This window comes from Schistocerca piceifrons, chromosome 6, assembly GCF_021461385.2.
Source record: "Schistocerca piceifrons isolate TAMUIC-IGC-003096 chromosome 6, iqSchPice1.1, whole genome shotgun sequence".
Classification (NCBI taxonomy): Eukaryota; Metazoa; Arthropoda; class Insecta; order Orthoptera; family Acrididae; genus Schistocerca; species Schistocerca piceifrons.
Genome location: NC_060143.1, coordinates 162,196,877 through 162,218,870, shown reverse-complemented (window position 1 = coordinate 162,218,870; position 21,994 = coordinate 162,196,877). Strand labels below are relative to the sequence as shown.

At 42.5% G+C, this 21,994-nt stretch overlaps 1 protein-coding gene, 1 non-coding gene and 1 pseudogene across 2 annotated transcripts; 2 read left to right on the top strand and 1 right to left on the bottom strand.

Moving 5' to 3' along the window:
• The first annotated feature begins 561 nt into the window (after positions 1 to 561).
• Positions 562 to 19,524, top strand: LOC124803211 (mucin-4-like). Its single transcript, XM_047264392.1, has 2 exons — positions 562 to 571; positions 16,065 to 19,524. Exons 1-2 carry the CDS (start codon positions 562 to 564, stop codon positions 19,094 to 19,096), a joined length of 3,042 nt encoding a protein of 1,013 aa, XP_047120348.1. The 3' UTR covers positions 19,097 to 19,524.
• Positions 14,606 to 14,723, top strand: LOC124803692 (annotated as a pseudogene).
• Positions 15,341 to 15,414, bottom strand: Trnat-ugu. Its single transcript has one exon. It is a non-coding gene; the product is annotated as a tRNA-Thr (tRNA).
• Positions 19,525 to 21,994: the final 2,470 nt, after the last annotated feature.

Below are 21,994 nucleotides of genomic sequence, written 5' to 3'. Positions count from 1 at the left end.
ACATCCGTAGGTGATAATTAAACCATGGACAACATGTTTGTCGTCATTTGGTATTTCCTCGCCAATGTACAGCTCTTGCACTAGCGTCACGTACGCAACGCTTGGGCTAAGAAAGGTTTCTAGCACCAGTACTATGCGCAAGGCAGGTTGCGATAGCGAATGAAACTTCATCATTCTAAACTTGCTTAAAATGTTTAAATTAAAATTATGACGTTAATAACTATATCATATTTAGCTATGTATACATTTAAAATTAATAAAATGGCAATATGAGCTGGTTTTTAGGATCATAATTTTGTTTTTAAAGTTTTAAGCAAGTTGAGCATAATAAAGTTTCATTCATCATCGCGCACCTTCCTTGTGCATACTATTAGTGCCCTCTCATGCGAGAAGCTTTCCTTAGCCCAAGCGCTGAGTGCGTGACGCTAGTACACTAGCACTTGATGAGGAAATAGCAAATGACCATAACCATGTTGTGTATGTTTTAATTATTAGGGAGGTGAAATTTTATATTTGACTGATGCCTTCTGGCTATATTTTCGTACGTACCTCTGCCACAACATGCAATCCAGTAAGTCGGAACAAGTTTTTGTATGCGTAAAGAGATATAATTGTACCATTTTATATATATTTGCACTGTTGACTTGTTTAGGTTCTCAGTATTTACTTTTGATGAAGGCGTTTTAATAAACTTTCCGCTGTGGAAGTGGCTGGCTGTTCACTATTTCTACAAGATGATTTCATCCTAAGGTTCCTGCTCGAGCCATGTACAGATATTAGAAAAAAAATTCCATTAATACAGTTAATACCGTTTTGGTGCGTAAACAAAAAAACTCTATATTATGTATATAAATATGTCCGAAACTTAAAATTTAAAAACATTTAAATTTGCGGCTTGAAAGAGTTTAGAGCGATATTATTGGGGCTTTCTCCGTACCACAGGTCTCTACGTGATCTAAACCTGTGCTAGACCTTTCAATCAGCAGAAGAAGATAGTGCCGTCGGATATGGCTAAACAGATGGGTGTTTCGAAGGGTTTACACAAAACAATCCTCTTGGTATTTCTGAAGGAAGCTTTTTACAAATAAAAACATTTAAATAATGGTAAATTTGTTTATTTCACTAATAAAGGAGTTAATAATAATAATCCCAAATGCATTTACAATCGTGTGTGGGTGAAACAGGTCTAGGCGGTGTGCCTATTATTTTACATTCGACATGATGAAGCGAGAAGGTTAGCAGTGACGTCACTGCTCTCCGCACACAAGCACGCGATACGTGTCGCATGTTCCAGTAACCGTGTCCGCGGTAGCACGTGTTTGCTCGCCTGCAGCGAGGGTGTAATGTAAACACAGGAAAATGTCAGCTTTCCAACACTCGACGAAAGACGTCAGATGTATCATGATAACGTAGACCCATAAGAGTATGCACAGAGATGTTTAAGAGGGGTTTAAGCACTTCTTTACGCCTCAGCTGTGGACGGAACAAGAAAGTACAGTAAAAAGTATCTTCTGCCAAACATTCACTAATAGTTAGTACAATGCAGGCGCAAATGTAGATTGTATAGAGTTTTGAAAATACGTTCATTCGATTTCAGAAGACACTAAGTTTTACACAAATGAAGTATGAAACATGCAATTTTTAACTTGTGCATAGGGCTACAAAACTGTTATTTTAAACTGAACCATCCGCCTCTGACTACTAAGAAACATGCGCACATAACATTGCGGTGCTTTTCACAATGTAGGATCAAGGTTTGCTTTTCACAATGTAGGATCAAGGTTTTCATTTACTTTTGACAAATCATCAGTATGCCCTCCAAAAAGAGATGCACAACAAACATCCAGAAGATAGACAAACTTGTTCCATACTTTTACGAGCATGTCAGCGTCACAGTTAAGCTATTGCAAAGGGAGGCACATAGACGAAGTGTGGTATAAAAAAAGAATGTAGTATTTGTAAAAAAATAGAATTGAACTTTTCATTCATCTTCCTGACACGTATGACTCCTAAGCCCGTCAGCAGAACACCCTTAATAAAAAAAAGTCACATTTAAAGATCAGATATCAAGAAACCCTCCCCCCATGAACCATGGACCTTGCCGTCGGTGGGGAAGCTTGCGTGCCTCAAGGATACAGATGGCCGCACCGTAGGTGCAACCACAACGGAGGGGTATCTGTTGAGAGGCCAGACAAACATGTGGTTCCTGAAGAGGGGCAGCAGCCTTTTCAGTAGTTGCAAGGGGCAACAGTCTGGATGATTGACTGATCTGGCCTTGTAACATTAACCAAAACGGCCTTGCTGTGCTGGTACTGCGAACGGCTGAAAGCAAGGGGAAACTACAGCCGTAATTTTTCCCGAGGACATGCAGCTTTACTGTATGATTAAATGATGATGGCGTCCTCTTGGGTAAAATATTCCGGAGGTAAAATAGTCCCCCATTCGGATCTCCGGGCGGGGACTACTCGAGAGGACGTCGTTATCAGGAGAAAGAAAACTGGCGTTCTACGGATCGGAGCGTGGAATGTCAGATCCCTTAATCGGGCAGGTAGGTTAGAAAATTTAAAAAGGGAAATGGATAGGTTAAAGTTAGATATAGTGGGAATTAGTGAAGTTCGGTGGCAGGAGGAACAAGACTTTTGGTCAGGTGATTACAGGGTTATAAATAGAAAATCAAATAGGGGTAATGCAGGAGTAGGTTTAATAATGAATAAAAAATAGGAGTGCGGGTTAGCTACTACAAACAGCATAGAGAACGCATTATTGTGGCCAAGATAGACACAAAGCCCATGCCTACTACAGTAGTACAAGTTTATATGCCAACTAGCTCTGCAGATGATGAAGAAATAGATGAAATGTATGACGAAATAAAAGAAATTATTCAGGTAGTGAAGGGAGACGAAAATCTAATAGTCATGGGTGACTGGAATTCGTCAGTAGGAAAAGGGAGAGAAGGAAACATAGTAGGTGAATATGGATTGGGGGAGAAGAAACGAAAGAGGAAGCCGCCTTGTAGAATTTTGCACAGAGCATAACTTAATCATAGCTAACACTTGGTTCAAGAATCATAAAAGAAGGGGGTATATCTCGAAGAATCCTGGAGATACTAAAAGGTATCAGATAGATTATATAATGGTAAGACAGAGATTTAGGAACCAGGTTTTTAATTGTAAGACATTTCCAGGGGCAGATGTGGATTCTGACCACAATCTATTGGTTATGAACTGCAGATTGAAACTCAAGAGACTGCAAAAGGGTGGGAATTACAGGAGATTGGACCTGGATAAACTGAAAGAACCAGAGGTTGCATAGAGTTTCAGGGAGAGCATAAGGGAACAATTGACAGGAATGGGGGAAAGAAATACAGTAGAAGAAGAATGGGTAGCTCTGAGGGATGAAGTAGTGAAGGCAGCAGACGATCAAGTAGGTAAATAGACGAGGTCTAATAGAAATCCTTGGGTAACAGAAGAAATATTGAATTTAATTGATGAAAGGAGAAAATATAAAAATGCAGTAAATGAAGCAGGCAAAAAGGAATACAAACGTCTCAAAAATGATATCGACAGGAAGTGCAAAATGGCTAAGCAGGGATGGCTAGAGGACAAATGTAAGGATGTAGAGGCTTGTCTCACTAGGGGTAAGATAGATACTGCCTACAGGAAAATTAAAGAGACCTTTGGAGAGAAGAGAACCACTTGTATGAATATCAAGAGCTCAGATGGCAACCCAGTTTTAAGTAAGGAAGGGAAGGCAGAAAGGTGGAAGGAGTATATAGAGGGTTTATACAAGGGCGATGAACTTGAGGACAATATTATGGAAATGGAAGAGGATGTAGATGAAGACGAAATGGGAGATATTATACTGCGTGAAGAGTTTGACAGAGCACTGAAAGACCTGAGTCGAAACAAGGCCCCGGGAGTAGACAACATTCCATTAGAACTACTGACGGCCTTGGGAGAGCCAGTCCTGACAAAACTCTACCATCTGGTGAGCAAGATGTATGAGACAGGCGAAATACCCTCAGACTTCAAGAAGAATATAATAATTCCAATCCCAAAGAAAGCAGGTGTTGACAGATGTGAAAATTACCGAACTATCAGTTTAATAAGTCACAGCTGCAAAATACTAACGCGAATTCTTTACAGACGAATGGAAAAACTGGTAGAAGCGGACCTCGGGGAAGATCAGTTTGGATTCCGTAGAAATGTTGGAACACGTGAGGCAATACTGACCTTACGACTTATCTTAGAAGAAAGATTAAGAAAAGGCAAACCTACGTTTCTAGCATTTGTAGACTTAGAGAAAGCTTTTGACAATGTTAACTGGAATACTCTCTTTCAAATTCTGAAGGTGGCAGGGTTAAAATACAGGGAGCGAAAGGCTATTTACAATTTGTACAGAAACCAGATGGCAGTTATAAGAGTCGAGGGGCATGAAAGGGAAGCAGTGGTTGGGAAAGGAGTGAGACAGGGCTGTAGCCTCTCCCCGATGTTATTCAATCTGTGAAGGAAACAAAAGAAAAATTCGGAGTAAGTATTAAAATTCATGGAGAAGAAGTAAAAACTTTGAGGTTCGCCGATGACATTGTAATTCTGTCAGAGACAGCAAAGGACTTGGAAGAGCAGTTGAACGGAATGGACAGTGTCTTGAAAGGAGGATATAAGATGAACATCAACAAAAGCAAAACGAGGTTAATGGAATGTAGTCGAATTAAGTCGGGTGATGCTGAGGGAATCAGATTAGGAAATGAGACACTTAAAGTAGTAAAGGAGTTTTGCTATTTAGGGAGTAAAATAACTGATGATGATCGAAGTAGAGAGGATATAAAATGTAGACTGGCAATGGCAAGGAAAGCGTTTGTGAAGAAGAGAAATTTGTTAACATCGAGTATAGATTTAAGTGTCAGGAAGTCGTTTCTGAAAGTATTTGTATGGAGTGTAGCCATGTATGGAAGTGAAACATGGACGATAAATAGTTTGGACAAGAAGAGAATAGAAACTTTCGAAATGTGGTGCTACAGAAGAATGCTGAAGATAAGGTGGGTAGAACACGTAACTAATGAGGAGGTATTGAATAGGATAGGGGAGAAGAGAAGTTTGTGGCACAACTTGACTAGAAGAAGGGATCGGTTGGTAGGACATGTTTTGAGGCATCAAGGGATCACAAATTTAGCATTGGAGGGCAGCGTGGAGGGTAAAAATCGTTGAGGGAGACCAAAAGATGAATACACTAAACAGATTCAGAAGGATGTAGGTTGCAGTAAGTACTGGGAGATGAAGAAGCTTGCACAGGATAGAGTAGCATGGAGAGCGGCATCAAACCAGTCTCAGGACTGAAGACCATAACAACAACAACAACAACAACATATCAAGAAACACACGCACGATAAAGAATTGTTCACTTTGCTTTTGTTAAGAATACTACTGAAGTTTTAGATCATAAGACCAGCTGATGTTTAGGCTTGTCAGTGTAGTTACTTCTGTACCTAACTAGCATGTAACTTCATTCAAATTGTTTGTATTTACTGTGCTTTGAAAAGATTCTCATTCTGCAAATTACGTAGCAATAGTTTTTCCACGGCGTGAATGGGCTGAGAGTATCGACGACCCTTGTGCACATACCTAAAAGTCCCACGGTTCCCACGTTCTATTTCTCACTACAAACGAAAGCACAAAACGAATGAGTGGGTGAGGGCAAAGGGCGTTCACCGCCATTGAGTAGAAGTACTAAGAGAAGTCGCGATCAATCAATGGTCATGAGAGAGAGAGAGAGAGAGAGAGAGAGAGAGAGAGAGAGAGAGAGAGAGTCTCCAAAATCAATTCTGGAAATCCGTTCCTAGCTGCCGGTTGTCCACTTTCACAGTCGACTTTCGCTCCCATGCAAACTTGGTGGGATTGTCAGGTTACGTTTTCTTTTCAGAATGTTGGAATAATATGGACGGGATGACTTACTGTGCAGTGAGGGAGATGTAGAAATGTTAGACTGAGCATGATACTGTGTACCTTTAATTTTTCAGTGAAGAGAGATAGCGATTGTGCTGGCTAAATTAAAAACAGCTATTTTGCAGACACCACATTTAACTGGGCAAGCAAATCCGCTTCAGACCGTAACATGAAAACACGCCAGCTATAACCGGTTTCCGAAATTCGGTTCCCGTCTTTCGGAAGATATGTCGCATGACTGAATGTTCAGGAAATAATAAAGCATTGAGGCCATGCGGTTGAGTGTTTTTGACACAGTCTGGGCATGCGCTGCCCTTTAGTTGATCGACTGATCGCGACCTCTTTGTGTAACATATTCGATCTTTTCTGACTGACGTACATCGACTCCTTCAGAGAGTCATTTCCGAACTTTCATATACTCCACCTTATTATAAGTGATACAAATTACATTTCGAACTTTTAGCCGTGGCCAGTAGTCGGGAAATTTGGCGACCCGTGTAAGGCTTATGTGGGACGGGTCATCAAACCTCTAAAAATTGGAATATTCCGCTAAAATCGGGACATTAAGCAACGCTAGTTATACCTATCTTGACTCGACGCAGACCAGGTAATAAAATAGTGACGAGAATGCTAGCTAAGTTAAAAATTCGCCCCACGTAGAAGGTAATTACAGTCAATGAAATCAGACGAATCTTTTTCAAACAGCTTCTAGTAGTGCTGTACTCTCGACATTGATTCATAAGCGGAAATGCATACGTCAGTGTGATAATGACACTGTGTAAAAAAGAAAATTGGGTCTTCCGTAAGGATGGAGAATGTTCAAACTCCAGAATCAAGTTAACTGATAATCAGAGAAGATCCGCAGGCTGCTGATCGGCCTCCGTGTCGCGCTGTGCTGTTGACGCCGTAGTTGAAAGCGGCAGCAGTTACCGTTTTTCGAACTTTGGGGCCGCTACTTCTCACTTGTGTTCATCTTCAGTTGCCTTCACGAGGCCGAATTGGTTCCACTCCACTCCTATCCCCAAGAAACATTCCGTTACAGCATCGGGAATTTAACCTGAGTGCTCCGTATGGCAGTCAGACACATTGACCACTCAAAACGGGAGACGGTCTAAATTTTGGAGATACATTAGTAATTTCAATTTGTTCTATGAATAACTAAATCTTAAATTTTTATTACTGGTACCACCTTTATAATCAACAACCGCTGGCAACACTAAATCTGAGAATTTTAGAAGAAATATGAAATTGCGTTGATTGATCATTCTATATTTTTGGTAGAATATTTCATACATTACGGATAAAACGCAGACGACACAGATGTAATGTGTTTATTATGTATTTTACAATCCGGTTTTTGGCTATAAAGCCATCATCAGGTACAAAGATGTATGTGTGTAGCTGTGAAGTTTTTGTAGCATCCAAGATTTTAAGCAAGTGCATCTACAGAGTGTCTCAGTTGCTTTCCAAAGATGACAATCGTTGGTGTTTGATTTAGGACCAAAATGAGAGGAACTGTTTCAGTGAAAATGCTATGTAAAGTTATTGAGTTTAGATAAAATATTTAACACATAAATAATGAACTATGAGGGTAATCCCAAAAGTAAGGTCTCCTTTTTTTATACGTAGATAGACCTGTTTATTGCTACAATGGTTTACATCAGTTTACAGCTTGAACATTTAGTTGTTTTTCTACATAATCACCATTTCTGTCGATGCATTTTTGTGGATGCTGTGGCAGTTTTTGTATGCTCATGTCATACCAGCATGCCGCCATGCTGTTTAGAAAGTTATGAACCTCTTCTTTCAAATCGTCGTCGGAGCTGAATCGCTTTCCGGCCAAATGTTCTTTTAACGTAGGGAACAGGTGATAGTCACTGGGCGCCAAGTCAGGACTATAGGGTGGGTGGGTGATTATGTTCCACTGAAGTTGCTGCAGGGGAGCAATGGTTTGCCGAGCGATGTGTGGGCCAGCGTTGTCATGGAGAACGTGTACGCCCTTGCTCAACATTCCTTTTCTCCGGTTCTGAATTACCCGTTTGAATTTTTTCAGAGTACCTGACAGCGTTAATTGTGGTCCCAGCGATTTAGCCCCGACGACGAGGTGAAAGAAGAGGTTCATAACTTTCTGAACAACATGGCGGCGAGCTGGTATGATATGGGCATACAAAAACTGCCACAGCGTCTACAAAAATGCATCGACAGAAATGGTGATTATGTCGAAAAATAGCTAAATGTTCAAGCTGTAATCTGATGTAAATCATCGAAGAAATAAACAGGTCTATGTACTTAAAATAAAAAATAGGAGACCTTACTTTTGGGATTACCCTCGTATATCAAAAATTACAATAATTGTTCCGAGAATAAAGTAAACTGAACAATAAACTTTGGTGGGATATTCCAAGGGAGTAGCTGAACAGAATAATCTTGTCTTGAACAGGTCCACTAGTAAACACAGTTAAGATACACAAAGGAGATTAAGCACGTAAGTGAAGTGCTCTGATTATACGAACTAAAAATTTTTGACAGGCTGAGTAAAACTTTAGTTACATAAATAAAGGAAAAACTGGGGCATGTGAGAAGGAGGCGTAAATTACAACATTGGGTCGATGGGATTATATCTATCATCTGCCAGCTCCGAAGCTGAAATAAAAATAGCAACAAACAATGGTCACACACCTGCCTTTCCGGATTCCATAATTCACAAAATGGCTCAAATGGCCCTAAGCACTATGGGACTTAACATCTGAGGTCATCAGTCACATAGACTTAGAACTACTTAAACCTAACTAACCTAAGGACATCACACACATCCGTGCCCGAGGCAGGATTCGAACCTGCGACCGTATCAGCAGGTCGGTTCCGAACTGAAAACAAAATGCTGAAACAGGTGTCATATCTGCTTTAGCCTTCTTTGCCTACCTTATCAAGGCGTTAGTAAATAGTGCACTATTCCATATTTAGGAAAAGTCCATCTGAATGTGGCTAGGTAGTTTAAATCCAGGAATTTTAAAACGTTTCATGCGTACAACACTGTTGGACTCTTTTGCCCAGTAGTAAAGATAGCAGTCAACTTTGGAAAAGAATGCAGTATACGAAATCACTTGTAATTGCGGCAAATTCTATGTAGGTCAGTCTGGCAGGGTAACACGTATAAATGGGCTTAAAGGAACGCCATAGAAGTTGGACACTTAGAGGAGGAGACTCGTTCTTTTCCAGACCACCTTGCTTGAAGGAGCGCCAAACCCTCTTTGTCTGGGCTCTTCTTTCGCCGCACGAACTATTGGTAAATTATTCTCTCTTGTCTCTGTCACGCATTTTGTGCGCTAGCACCTTTTGCCAGGCAGGCGGTGTACAGTGACGGCTGTGGATGCTCATTTGCAGCAGCGGGTCGTAAATATGGCGACGTGCAGCAGCTGCAAGGCGAAGTCTCGTGATGCAATCCCATCAGTAGTGCTCAGCTGGCGTCTGCACTAGAAATGTGCAACGTGCCAAGTTTCCTACAAGGAGCGTCACAAGAACGACGTCCCAAAGGAGTCTAACATACCTCTCTCACCTGGACCGCTGCTCTTTATTTTTCTTCTCTATTCAAGTCGGTCATACCTTTCCCCGGGTGTATCTTTTTTTAATTGGGTAACTTGTGTCTCTAGTTCTGCCAGTCCAACTTTTTCTCCTTTCTTGGCCTACCAATATCTTTATTTACTGTACTCAACACTGTTTGTATTTGCTTGCCAGATGTACTCATAATACGTCTCTTTAGAGTGCCAGGTTATTATTTTTTTCAGTTTTCTGCAGTACTCCTTGCATCGTGCTAAACTGTCAGCATTAAAAATGATCGTGGCTGGAAAACATTTCCTTTTTTGTCTTGCATACCTTAGTACTTAGAGTATATACTTCTTTGCAGACCTCTATTTAATCTGAATTGCATTTGGTGGAGACCAAGTATGGAACAAGTAAAACATATTAATGAATATTCCATATTATTCATGTTATGGACTCTGTAAATATCTTCGCTCATTACTGCTTGACCTACCTATTAAATTTTTCTGCAGGTGCTCGATGTACTGTTGCTATAATGACATAGTTATTATGAAATTTTACTCCTTTAGCGTACATGTCTAGATGATTTCCCAAACAAAACTTGCTGATATCAGTATTTTTCAACGGACAGCAGTTTCTCATAGGTGTGGCAACTCCTCGTTCTTCATGTATTAGTTACTGAAGTAAGACGCTGATTTAAATCATGTCCCACTTGGCATACCTCTACTAGTGATCACTGGTTTTATAAGGGCCGATTATGTTGTCTCAATTCAAACATCTCTTATACTGGTTACCTTTCTTCCCACACTACCCTAAACCTGTAAGCACATGTATTTTTCCGCTTGTGACATTTCCAGCTGAGATGTTAAGTCACACCTATTTATAGAAGCCACAGCAACCACATTAATATGAAATCGAGTCTGCCAGTTCCAGATTTTCTCTTCTGAAAGAAAGTTCAACAGAAATCTCCTGGCCAAAGATCCTCCTACCTTGTGGCTGCCATGTTCTAACTAAGTAATAAGCAAAGTGTGCTCTGAGGTCAGTGATAGCACTAAAACTAAAAATGAAACACTTTCAGATTCCGAGACCATATGAATCACTTTTTATCGAATGTTCCACTTTTTTGCAGAACCAAGTGTTTTAAAATTTGCGCAGAAAGCGGTCACAGTTTCGCTAAACTGTTTCGAATTCCCGAGCACAATCCGGCAGCAGTATATTGACGAGAAAATTGAATTCTGCTTGATTTGTGCTCATTCATTTCATTTTTGTGAAAAACAGTGCCATAAAATGCAGCATAAATCGCTGATTTGGATGTTGTACTGTCGTAAACCTAATTTTGAAAATCAAACGAAGCATAGATTACTCATTCAGCTCTTCAATGAAGTTGACACCATTTGCTCTGACAAAGCACTGTAGTTAGTCCCAAAGCAAGCGTTTGTCACTAATAATAAAAACTTCATTAGCAATAAATTGTATAAGCCCTCCTTAAGTAGAAACTGCCGTTACTCTCAGTGCTGAAATTGTGTTCTTATGGGGGTATCGTCTCAATTATGCGGCTGGATTCGTGATTTTCTGTCAGAGATCATAGTTCGTAGTAATTGGCGGAAAATCATCGAGTTAGACAGAAGTGATTTCTGCTGTTCCTCAGGATAGTGTTGTGGGCCCTCTGCTGTTCTTTATCTATGTAAGCGATTTGATTTAGGAAGCATTATGAGCATCGTCTTAGCTTGTTTGCAGATGATGCTGTCGTTTAGTGTATAGTAAAGTCATCAGAAGAACAAAACCAATTGAAAAACGATTTAGATAAGACACCTGCATGGTGCGAAAATTGAAATTGACCTTAAATAATGAAAAGTGTGAGATCATCCACGTAAGTGCTAAAAGAAATCCCTTAAATTTCGGTTACACTATAAATCAATCAAAGATCAAGACCGTAATTTCAACATACTACCTAGAAATTACAATTACGAACAACTTAACGCTGCGGAGAAAGCGAACCAAAGACTGCGTTTTGTTGTTAGAACGCTTAGAAAATGCAACAGATCTACTAAAGACACTGCCTACATTATTCTTGACCGTCCTATTTTGGAGTACAGCTGCGCTGTGTGGGATCCTTAACAACTAACCTATAGAGTGCTTCCTATTGATGTAGAATCATTAAAGTTGGCAGAAAACAAAGTTTCTCAGTACGGCCAAAGGAAAAAATGCGAAAATTGTCGATGTGTAACTATATCGCACGAAAAAAAATGTTTATTATCTGACTGATTGACTGACTGACTCTGTTTGCCTGTCTGTCATGATCCTTTTTCTCAGGACCGGCTAGACGTACTGAGTTGTGAATGATAAACTTTATCTTAGTGCACCAAACCAGTTACGAGAACAAAACGAGGTACTGGCAGGAGAGCAAGAAAATCTGTATGAGCGACGTGTAGATGGATTTGTAATGAATCCGAAACCGGTAATGGTTAGGCTTACATAAACTTTTTTAAACCACACTTGCGGTTAGATGCTGCTTAGATTATAAACCGTACAACTGAAGAGGAGCGTGACTCTGACTAACGAACTAGAAACTTTTAACTTAAAGTAAATGTGTGTGTATAAAAAAGTAGTATCTTTATAATATATTTTTACTTATATTGTTAATATCGACATTTCCTTAACAGACCACCATTAACCCACTGTCCCCATCTAACGCGGAGAACACGGCAAATGCCATAACCCGATTTCCCAGAAGCTTCGCTCAGTGTAAGGGGGGTCAAAATATGCGAATACATGTCTCGGCTGACCGTAGATACTCAATCATTTCTGAGAAAACGACGACCAGAGTTTTTAAGGCACTTTGTGCGCCTTTGAGGGAGAAAATAGTTTAGTCGAAACGGTGGCACAGAGGCTACCGTCGCGGCTTCACAATTTTGCGCCCCGTGTTCGAAACCCGATTATAATTTTCATTTTTGTTTTTTATTTAGCTACGCATGAGAAGATTACGATATGACTGTTTTCCAGTGTGTATTGAAATACGTTGTCCTTATTCGTCTACTATTTGTACGTCTAGTGAATAAATTTAAGAAAACGAAGAACAATAAATGAATGAGAATATTATTTGAAATTGTTTTCAGAGAAATTCGTGTAGTATATCTTGATTCATAACCAGTTGCAAGCGCCAGTTTCCGGTAAAGTGATCCGTTATGCGTGGTTTGCCGTGAAATTATTGGCAATGTGCGAAATATTCAGCAGTGTTAACGGCGTTTCTTTCCCGAGTGAGATTCATATGAAGAAATGTAGTTACAGTATGTATATACAAGCTACATCGGTTGCACAAAATGTTTTGTCAATTGACCATGGTTTCGACTGCTCTAGTGCAATCGAAACCGTCCTTTTTACTTATGTTTATTCTTTAGGAAGAATTGGTTCATTACTTTGATGATACTGATCGTAGAAACACTCGAAGCGTAGTGATTCCGAGCGCCACAAGCATCGCGTGGTAGACAGGTTTGCCACACTGACATTTCTTCGTTGAAACATTTTTGTTGGCTGAGATCCAGCAACCGTACGTTATTTAATTACAGTATGTACATACAGCCACAATTGACCAGGTTTCGATTGTACTAGAGCAATCGAAACAATGGTCAAACGACAAAACATTTTGTGCAGCCGATGTTGCTCTATGTACATCCTGTAATTAAATAACGTACGGTTGCTGGATCTCAGCCAATAAAAGTGTTTCAACGAAGAAATTTCACTGTGGCAAACCTGCCTACCACGCGATGCTTGTGGTGTTCGGAATCTCTATGCTTCAAGGGTTTCTACGATCGGTATCATCAAAGTAATGTACCAATTCCTCCTAAAGAATAAACATAAGAATAAAAGTATTAATGTAAGAATTGATATTAGAATGAAACATAAGAAAATTTAAAAAGATTGTAGCCCCCTGGAAATATCATAAATATTACAAGGTGAATCAAAAAGGACTTTACAACTTGGGAATGATATAGAAATTTATTGAGATAACTTACAAAATCGGAAGATGAGTCATTTTGTAGCAAACAGCCTCACGTTTGACTCATTGTAGTGCATCAGCACCATTTCAGCACCACGAGCGACAGCGTAGTGCACAGTTAAAATGGCTGCTTTCACTGGTGCAGAGCGTGCTCGCTGTGTGTTTCGTTTCATGTAACGAGCTGTGCAACAACTGTACTGTGTAAATTTCGCACCGGATACGGTAACGAATCTCCAAGCAGGCCTGCAATTCGCTCCTCACGAAAGTATCCTCGATAACCGCTTCCCAGGCTGTGAAAGGCCAGTCGCATGGCCGCTTCGCTCTGCAAAGTTGCATCACAGGATTTCTTCCTCCGGGGTTTTATTAAAGACTGTGTGAATGTTCCTCCCATACGAAATGATTTAGCGGACCTGGAAAATCGAAGCTACGATGCCGTTGCACAAGTTCTTCCCGACTTCCTGCAACGAGTGTGAGAAGAAACTGATTACGGGTGGAATGTTTGACACATAGCAAATGGTAGTCGCGTCGAACCAAAATAGCACTTGACACTTTTATGTGAAATTTGAGGTTGTTTGCTGCTTTGAAATGACACGTCTGTCGATTCTGAAGGGTGTCTCAATAAATTTCTATATCATTCCAAAATTGTAATATTCTGAAGTGCTGCTGTGCGGTGTGGGATCCACATCAGCTGGGACTGACGGATGACATCGAAAAAGTACAAAGAAGGGCAGCTCGTTTTGTATTATCGCGAAATAGGGGACATAGTGTCACAGACATGATACGTGAATTGGAGTGGCAATAATGAAAACAAATGCATTTTTCGTTGCGACGGGATCTTCTCATGAAATTTCAATCACCAGTTTTCTCCTCCGATTGCGAAAACATTCTGTTGGCACCCACCTACATAGGGAGAAATGATCATCACGATAAAATAAGAGAAATCAGGGCTCGCACGGAAAAATTTAAGTGCTCGTTTTCCTGGTGTCGTTAGAGAGTGGAACGGTAGAGAGACAGCATGAAGGTGGTTCGTTGAACCCTCTGCCAGGCACTTTATTATGAATAGCATAGTAATCACATAGATGTAGATGTAACGTTCTTTTTGACTCACCCTATAATAAATGTATGGGGCAACGGCCTTGCCGCAGTGGACACACCGGTTCCCGTGAGATCACCCAAGTTAAGCGCTGTCGGGCGTGGCTGGCACTTGGATGGGTGACCATCCAGGCCGCCATGCGCTGTTGCCATTTTTCAGGGTGCACTCAGCCTCGTGATGCCAATTGAGGAGCTGCTCGACCGAATAGTAGCGGCTTCGGTCAAGAATACCATCGTAATGACCGGGAGAGCGGTGTGCTGACCCCACGCCGCTCCTATCCGCATCCTCCACTGAGGATGACACGGCTGTCGGATGGACCCGGTAGGCCACTCGTGGCCTGAAGACGGAGTGCTTTTTTATAATAAATGTATGACTCTTACTGCGAAACCGAGTTGTAATTGTACAATTAATATAACTCCCTTGTATCCTCTAACTTGATAAGAAACATTTGTGTTGTGACCTTCTACAGACATGAATAGACAAATGAAAAAAATAAAATCAATAAAAGCAACAAGCGGGTTTCGAATACGACGCGCAACAGTTACAGACAGCGACACTACCCACTGTGCCACCATTTCGGCTGAGATTAAAGCGAGCTAAAAGACATCTAAAGTATTTACTAAGATGGTATCTGTTCTTTCGGTTATGTCCGAAAGAACAGATACCATCGGTGGCCAAGCAGCTCGTTAGAATGAAATTACAATGAAGTGAACACCCTTAGCTGCTTACAGGCGTTGACATATGTCAACGGGGACAGATGAAAATGTGTGCCCCGACCGGGACTCGAACCCGTGATCTCCTGCTTACATGGCAGACGCTCTATCCATCTGAGCCACCGGGACACAGAGGATAGGATGACTGCAGGGATTTATCTCTGTTCTTTCGGACATCGGCTTTGGAAAGAACAGATACCATCTTAGTAAATATACAGTTAAGGCTCACCGGCCACTTGACCATCTTATTCTTCTGTTCGAACGCACAAACAGTGCCCGAACTCTTACGGGAATCGGCAACGCACCGCGAGTAATGAGTATAATGGGCGGGGGCACTACGAATGTAGTGCGGGACAATACGTTGAGAGTGTGGGTTTCGCGGGAGGCGTGCCAGAGATAAATCCCTGCAGTCGCGCTATCCTCTGTGTCCTCGGTGGCTCAGATGGATAGAGCGTCTGCCATGTAAGCAGGAGATCCCAGGTTCGAGTCCCGGTCGGGGCACACATTTTCATCTGTCCCCGTTGATCTATGTCAACGCCTGTAAGCAGCTAAGGGTGTTCATTTCATTGTAATTACATCTAAAGTACGTCGAAAACTTCGACCGTCATGTTCTCAGAAACGGGCGAGTATCTACGGAAATGCCGAAACATGCCTTCGCTAATTTTGACTCCTCTTCCCCTGAGAAAAGTTTGCGCGAGGTTGGATTGTGGCACTTGCCGTGTTCTTCTCGTACGATAAATGTAGTGTGTTGTGCTTATAACTGCATTCCTGTTGTGCAGACGAGGAGACGTGGAGCCGGGACGCGGCCACGCTGTACGCCACGCCTCTGTCGTCGCGACGCCAGCGGCCGCAGTCGGACTGGCAGACGGCGCCCCTGGGCGGCTGGGACTCGACGCCGCCGCGGCGGCACCGCTCGCAGCTGACGCTGAGAACCACGTCGCCAGCGCCCGCCAGCGACGCAGGATGGTCCCAGGAGGTGCGTCGCCCCTACCTTGGCTGGCGCTCTCTGGAGCGTCTCTCGCGCCGCCCCTGGACGCCCGAGGAGCGCCTCGCCGCCAGTCTGCTGGAGCGCAGCGGCCGCTCCACCCCCGCATCCAGCAAAGAAGCATCTGCCCCCAATAAGCAGAGCACCAGCACTCACCGGACCCAGACATCTGATGCCGACGCTTCGCGAGTAAGAACCGCCGCGTCATCCCTCCGTAGCGAACCAGTGGATACCTCGACGCCTCCAGCCACCAGTGGTCGCACAGAACAGACGACTGACAATCACAGGCAGTCCAAAGAACTCTCTCCTTTGTCGAGACGCGTCACTACACTGACCGTAACAGTAAATGAGCGTAATCGGGACGCAGAGACTCCCTCCTCGTCTGGAAGCAAATCTGCCGAATTCAGTGATATGTCTACTGGCAGCCTCGAACAGAGGTCAGCTGAGGAAGACTGTAGTCGGAAGCGGCACATTGGGTATGAGAATTCTGAACATTTACAACAGGATACACTGCCCAGTGTCAGTAATTATCCTGAAGTAAAATCTCAAAAGAGTCCACAGCACAAAGGACTGCCTTTGTCCACGCAGATCAAGACACTGCCTGTAAGGACAACTGAACCTGCTGAAGACTTGGCTCTTGCATCACACAATTACCCCTCCAAGGTCCAAGACCAACCCAATGATCTACAACATTTCCCATCAGCTGAAGGGGACACTGTCTCAAGAGGAATGACACCCGATCTTACATCTCGGGATATGAGAGAAGAGAAAGGTACCACACTGAAGCATCAATATCAAAATGGGCCAACACAGTTACTCACACAGCTCAAGGCGCTGTCTGTAACAACTCATTACAATAACGACGGCGACAATTTGTCTGCCAAGGCTAACGACAAGCATTTTCCAGCTAGAGATCTGTTGGCGAGATCGTACGACACAGTGCCGCTTAACGCGAGTAACGTGCCAACGTCTGCCAATACAACTTCGGCACCGGTCCCAGCCAGTGGGGAAGATTACTATCGTACTACAAATCACGTGAATTTGACAAAGTCACCATTGCTGCGCGAGCGCACCTTCACCATAGATCAAAGTATCGTTTCCGCCAATGGAGACTTCAGAACGAAACAGTTGCCGACGGTGGAGCTGCGCACACGGTCTCTTGAGGTTACTCTCCCACAAAGAGTGACGACTAATGATACTTCTCGCAAGGTGTCGATTCAAGAACAGTTCTGGGTCGCTGAAGATCATACACCGAGTGCAGTACAAGAGGATCCGTCTCTCTTAATTTTGCCGCTGGTTAAACAAACTGTGGCAACCGTTCCAGCAGCACACAGCAGCTCGATTAGTTCCAGTATCGCAAACAGGAAATCTACGCCAACTTTCCCCACCTCTTCTCCCATCAAAGCATCACCAGGTGCTGCAATTGACACTAAGACGTTACCGTATCCAGTACAGCTTGATTACGTCTCCAACACCAACTCTCCCTCTTCTTCTGGGGCAAAAACGTTCGATGTCAACCAGCTGCGATCTGTAGAGCTCCGAACTCGATCTGTTGAGATACCTTTACCTCAGGTAACTTCTGTTATTGCAGACCCAGCGGATTCCGATTTCTCGCCGTCTGCTGCCGCTAAGAATACTTCAGTACCCAATATCCTGGAAGGTTCTTCCCTGTCATCCGCGGTCAGTCGAGCTATATCTATGCCTCCAGTGCCACGCGACCGAACATTTTGTATCGAATCTCCTTCTGTGCCCCTTAAGGGCACTTCTACCTTCAGACAGTTACCTCCTGCTGAATTCCAAAGCCCATCATCTGACGTAACCCTGGTTCAGAGAGGAAGTACTGTAGCTACTGCGAGGCCTTATTCCCATCGCCAGGAAACCGAACCTGTACCATCCGGACTCAATCATAGACATTCGGTGCCTGCTTCTCCACTTGTCGAAACTTCGCTGACGACCATTCATGTGACACCATCGCCTGTAGTGGCAGAGTACCGATCAGTCTATTCCGACACAAGTCCTCTTTTAGGCAGGAAGCCGTTCACTGTCAATCACGTGGAGGCTCCCGGTGGGTATCGCACGAAAAGCTCAGCCAAAGACACCAAATCCCGGGAGGTTTCACTCTCTTCTGCGTTGCCGACACCTTTCGAGCCAATGCCGATTTCGCAAAGTAAAATACCTGTACCCACTGCGTCCAAACCATCTTCTGAAAAGGAAACTGCAGTAACTGCACAAATGGACACGTCTCACAGACCGCTCAATCACATTCAGCCCACTGAACGTACACAAAAATTCTCGCTTCCTGCGACTTCCGTGATACGGCGTCCTTCTTACAGGGTAGCCACAAGAAACGAACTGAATCCAAGTTACAGAAAAAAACGATCCGCCGCAGGTGTGAACACGGTTGGTGACGTGATTTCTACGTCAGTTACATCGCCAACTGAGAATTCTTTTTCCAAGACAGCACCAATAGTAAAGCCGCCACGCCTCCGCACCAAGGATAATTCCACGACCACACCAAAACCGCTTACACGGCAGAAACACACACTGGCGGCACAAACGGTGCAACGCTCAGACAATGTAGGACCAGTTACACACAACACAGAGCTTCATCTTCCGAACGGCGTGTCTCCGCTGCCATACTCGGCACTTAGAATTCTTGACTCTCAGCGTCCTACAAACACCACGTCTGTATCATTCAAACTTCCTGTTTCCTCCGAATCAAACACACCTGCCTCTAAACAGTCGATGCCGTCACTCCAGAACATTCCCAATCCAACTCTTCTGACACCTCTTAAGTATAAACCATGTACAACAACAGACCTGTAGCGCTTCCACTCATCTTCCAGTGATACTTTCGTCGAAGAGGACTTTCTGTTATCAGCCGTGGCCTATAGAGTGGACATAAAACCTGTGAAGTTCTCATGTCGGAGGTGACGAGGGCACCTATTGAGAGATCTGGTACGCTGGATGTGTTCCCTCCTGTTTTTCCTGACTGTGCAGACGATACTCTTCTGCCTCTTTCCGTATGTTAAATGTGTTTTATGGAAGAAATTACTATCACGAATATGTTTTCAAAATTTCAACATATTTTTCCAGATACCAGCAGATTCCACACCCATGTAAATGACATACAAGCAATGAAGGAGGAAATGATGTATGTCGAATATATGTACTTACGTGATTGTAATTTACTATTTGTATAGAAATGAAGAGTTCTGGCACAAATAATTCATTAGCGTAACAAATATTGTAATTGGCCGGTACAGTATCTCAAGACTGACGGCCCTGTATTATTTGTAATATTGTCTTCTGTAATCTTGCGTATATATATCAAAGCATTAAAACGTTAATACTGAAACCACAGTGATTTGTTTTCTCCTTACTCCTAGAAATATATATGTTTAGATCCATCCGACCTTGGATGGACAATATCTCTCGAAAACATGTTACCTTCACAGTGCAACCAGTCAGTGCACAGTCGTGTACAGCCTTCTCATACTGTGCTCTGTAGACAAGCGTTAGATACTGAGACTAAATGGAAGCACGTAAAAAGCGTGTAGTAGATTTTTTCCATTGTTCCTGAGTGTTCTCTCATGTCTTTCCCATAAGAGATGTAGAATAAAAGTTTTTGCCAATTCTTGCAGAAGTTTCACAAGAAACGTTTCAAACTACGATTCTCAAATTTTTAGTTGTGCATTGCAGGTGCTTCAAAGGCAGGATACCCAAAGATTGCAGAACGTACGCCAAATTCGGTAAAGGTGGGAATTTACTTTTATTTTGGTTTTCACTACTAAATTCTTTCATGATTCATTGTGAGTATACAACTAATTAATGCAGCGGAAGTAACTAGAGAAGTCATCTACTTGAAGCACCTTAAGTACTGTGGCCTCCATGATACATCCTAAGGCTTTCCGAAAACTGAAATAACGTTTTGAAGTGATATCCAAGCCGACCGATTTCTTTAGTAGCATAACAAGCCTTTTGACAGACGCCGCTTTGTTAGTGATTCCTTAGCCAGCACAACCTTTCCTAACTTGAGGAACTGTCTCGATGTAGTGTCGCAGATGTTACGACGCTGGACTCATTTCCGGGATGAGTCGATTTTCTATATCAGAAAAGGTGAATGCTAGGATAGTTGCTTAGACGAACACACGAACAACTTCCTTCGAAACCCTTGTCCGATCGTAGATTGTGTTTCGACTCCACTGACCAGATCTAATGGCCTAATCCTCTTCCTTTTCTTCGTAGAAAACAGTAAAAGGGCTCTGTAAAATACACCGTGGAGTCTGAACGTATGAGATTTCTTCATGATTAAAATTACTCTCATTCCTTAGAGCAAGAACGGAAGATGTTTCCCCATCCCTGTGTTGTTATCTTAACGTCTACTAATTTTAGTTCACCTAGGATTTCCTGTAATCGTATTCTTAGTATTGAAATTGTTCGTTGGCTGTTATTGTACTAGCGCTATGCTCATATACGTACTGCAGTGTGTGATTGTGCAACGGAGCGGAATGTGTACATTCTGGATTGCCGAGCGATTTGAACATGACGACAGATTGATAATAGCGGCTCGCCAGCCTCAATACCGAAACATGTTTTAGCAGTAGTCCGACAAGCGCTCATTGCTAGTCTAATGCATGCACTGTGTACAGTATCTAACACGTAATATGTCCAGAAAGGGTGGCATGGTTGACACTCTTAACAGCACAGCGTTACAGTCACCACATATTATTTTCCAGAGGAAAAATGAAATCCTTTACTGCGTGACAAAGGTTGCATGCCGTCTAGCGTACCTGAAATTGACATTTAGCTGCGGGAAGAGCAGAAGACGGTAAAATAATCCACATACAAGTGACAACGGATTGGATTTCGCATTGTAAAGATTATTCCATTAGTTTGTTATCACGAACAGTGTCAGACTAATGTTTCCTTGAGGAACATAGCTTTAGCTGTCTGAGAGAGTATTTCCCCTTCGGTAACTAAAATTACACTCTGCAACGATGCTTTGGATCCGCTGCAAGGAAACCTCGGTTATGAATCAGTCGTTTGATGCTGCGCTGCTAAATGGTACCACAGATCTTGTCAAAAACGAGGTCCAAAAGATCTTGCATCATCATGAATGCTCCGTGTATTTCTGCCTCCGGTATGGTCGGGCTGTCAAGGATGGACCATTATTTCCTTGTTACATCCTGATAATAGCTGACGAATTTGAAGAAGTCCAGCACTATAGTCGCTCGACCTCACATCACGAGCAGTGCTTACCCAAACAGCGAACACGTGGAGGCAGCTACCTTATTGACAATAGTTTACTTACTATCACTCATCACAACAAAACTACTGATATGTGAGCGCGCCCACGGGTAACAGTAAACTATATTAAAGATGGAACAGAGGCAGCTGAAAGAAGCAGAAGACATCAACAAATAACGGGAGAACATGAAAAGCGTTGTAGGAAAATCTATCTAGATGCATAAGAGTTTTGTATATTGTTGTAGTCTTCATAAGGAAAACTTTTTATTTGTCAAGATCGCAAGGATGGATACATCGATTATTAGTGTCGATCAGTTAAATGGCCACCTTAAGATCACATTGTAGAAAGTAGTTTCTGCATCGACTAATGAAGCAAGATGCTTTCTCCCAATAATGTTTACAGTACCAAACTCAAATCTGCAGTTATGTATCTTTTCGTTGTGCATTATACCACATTAATCATGTTTATGTATT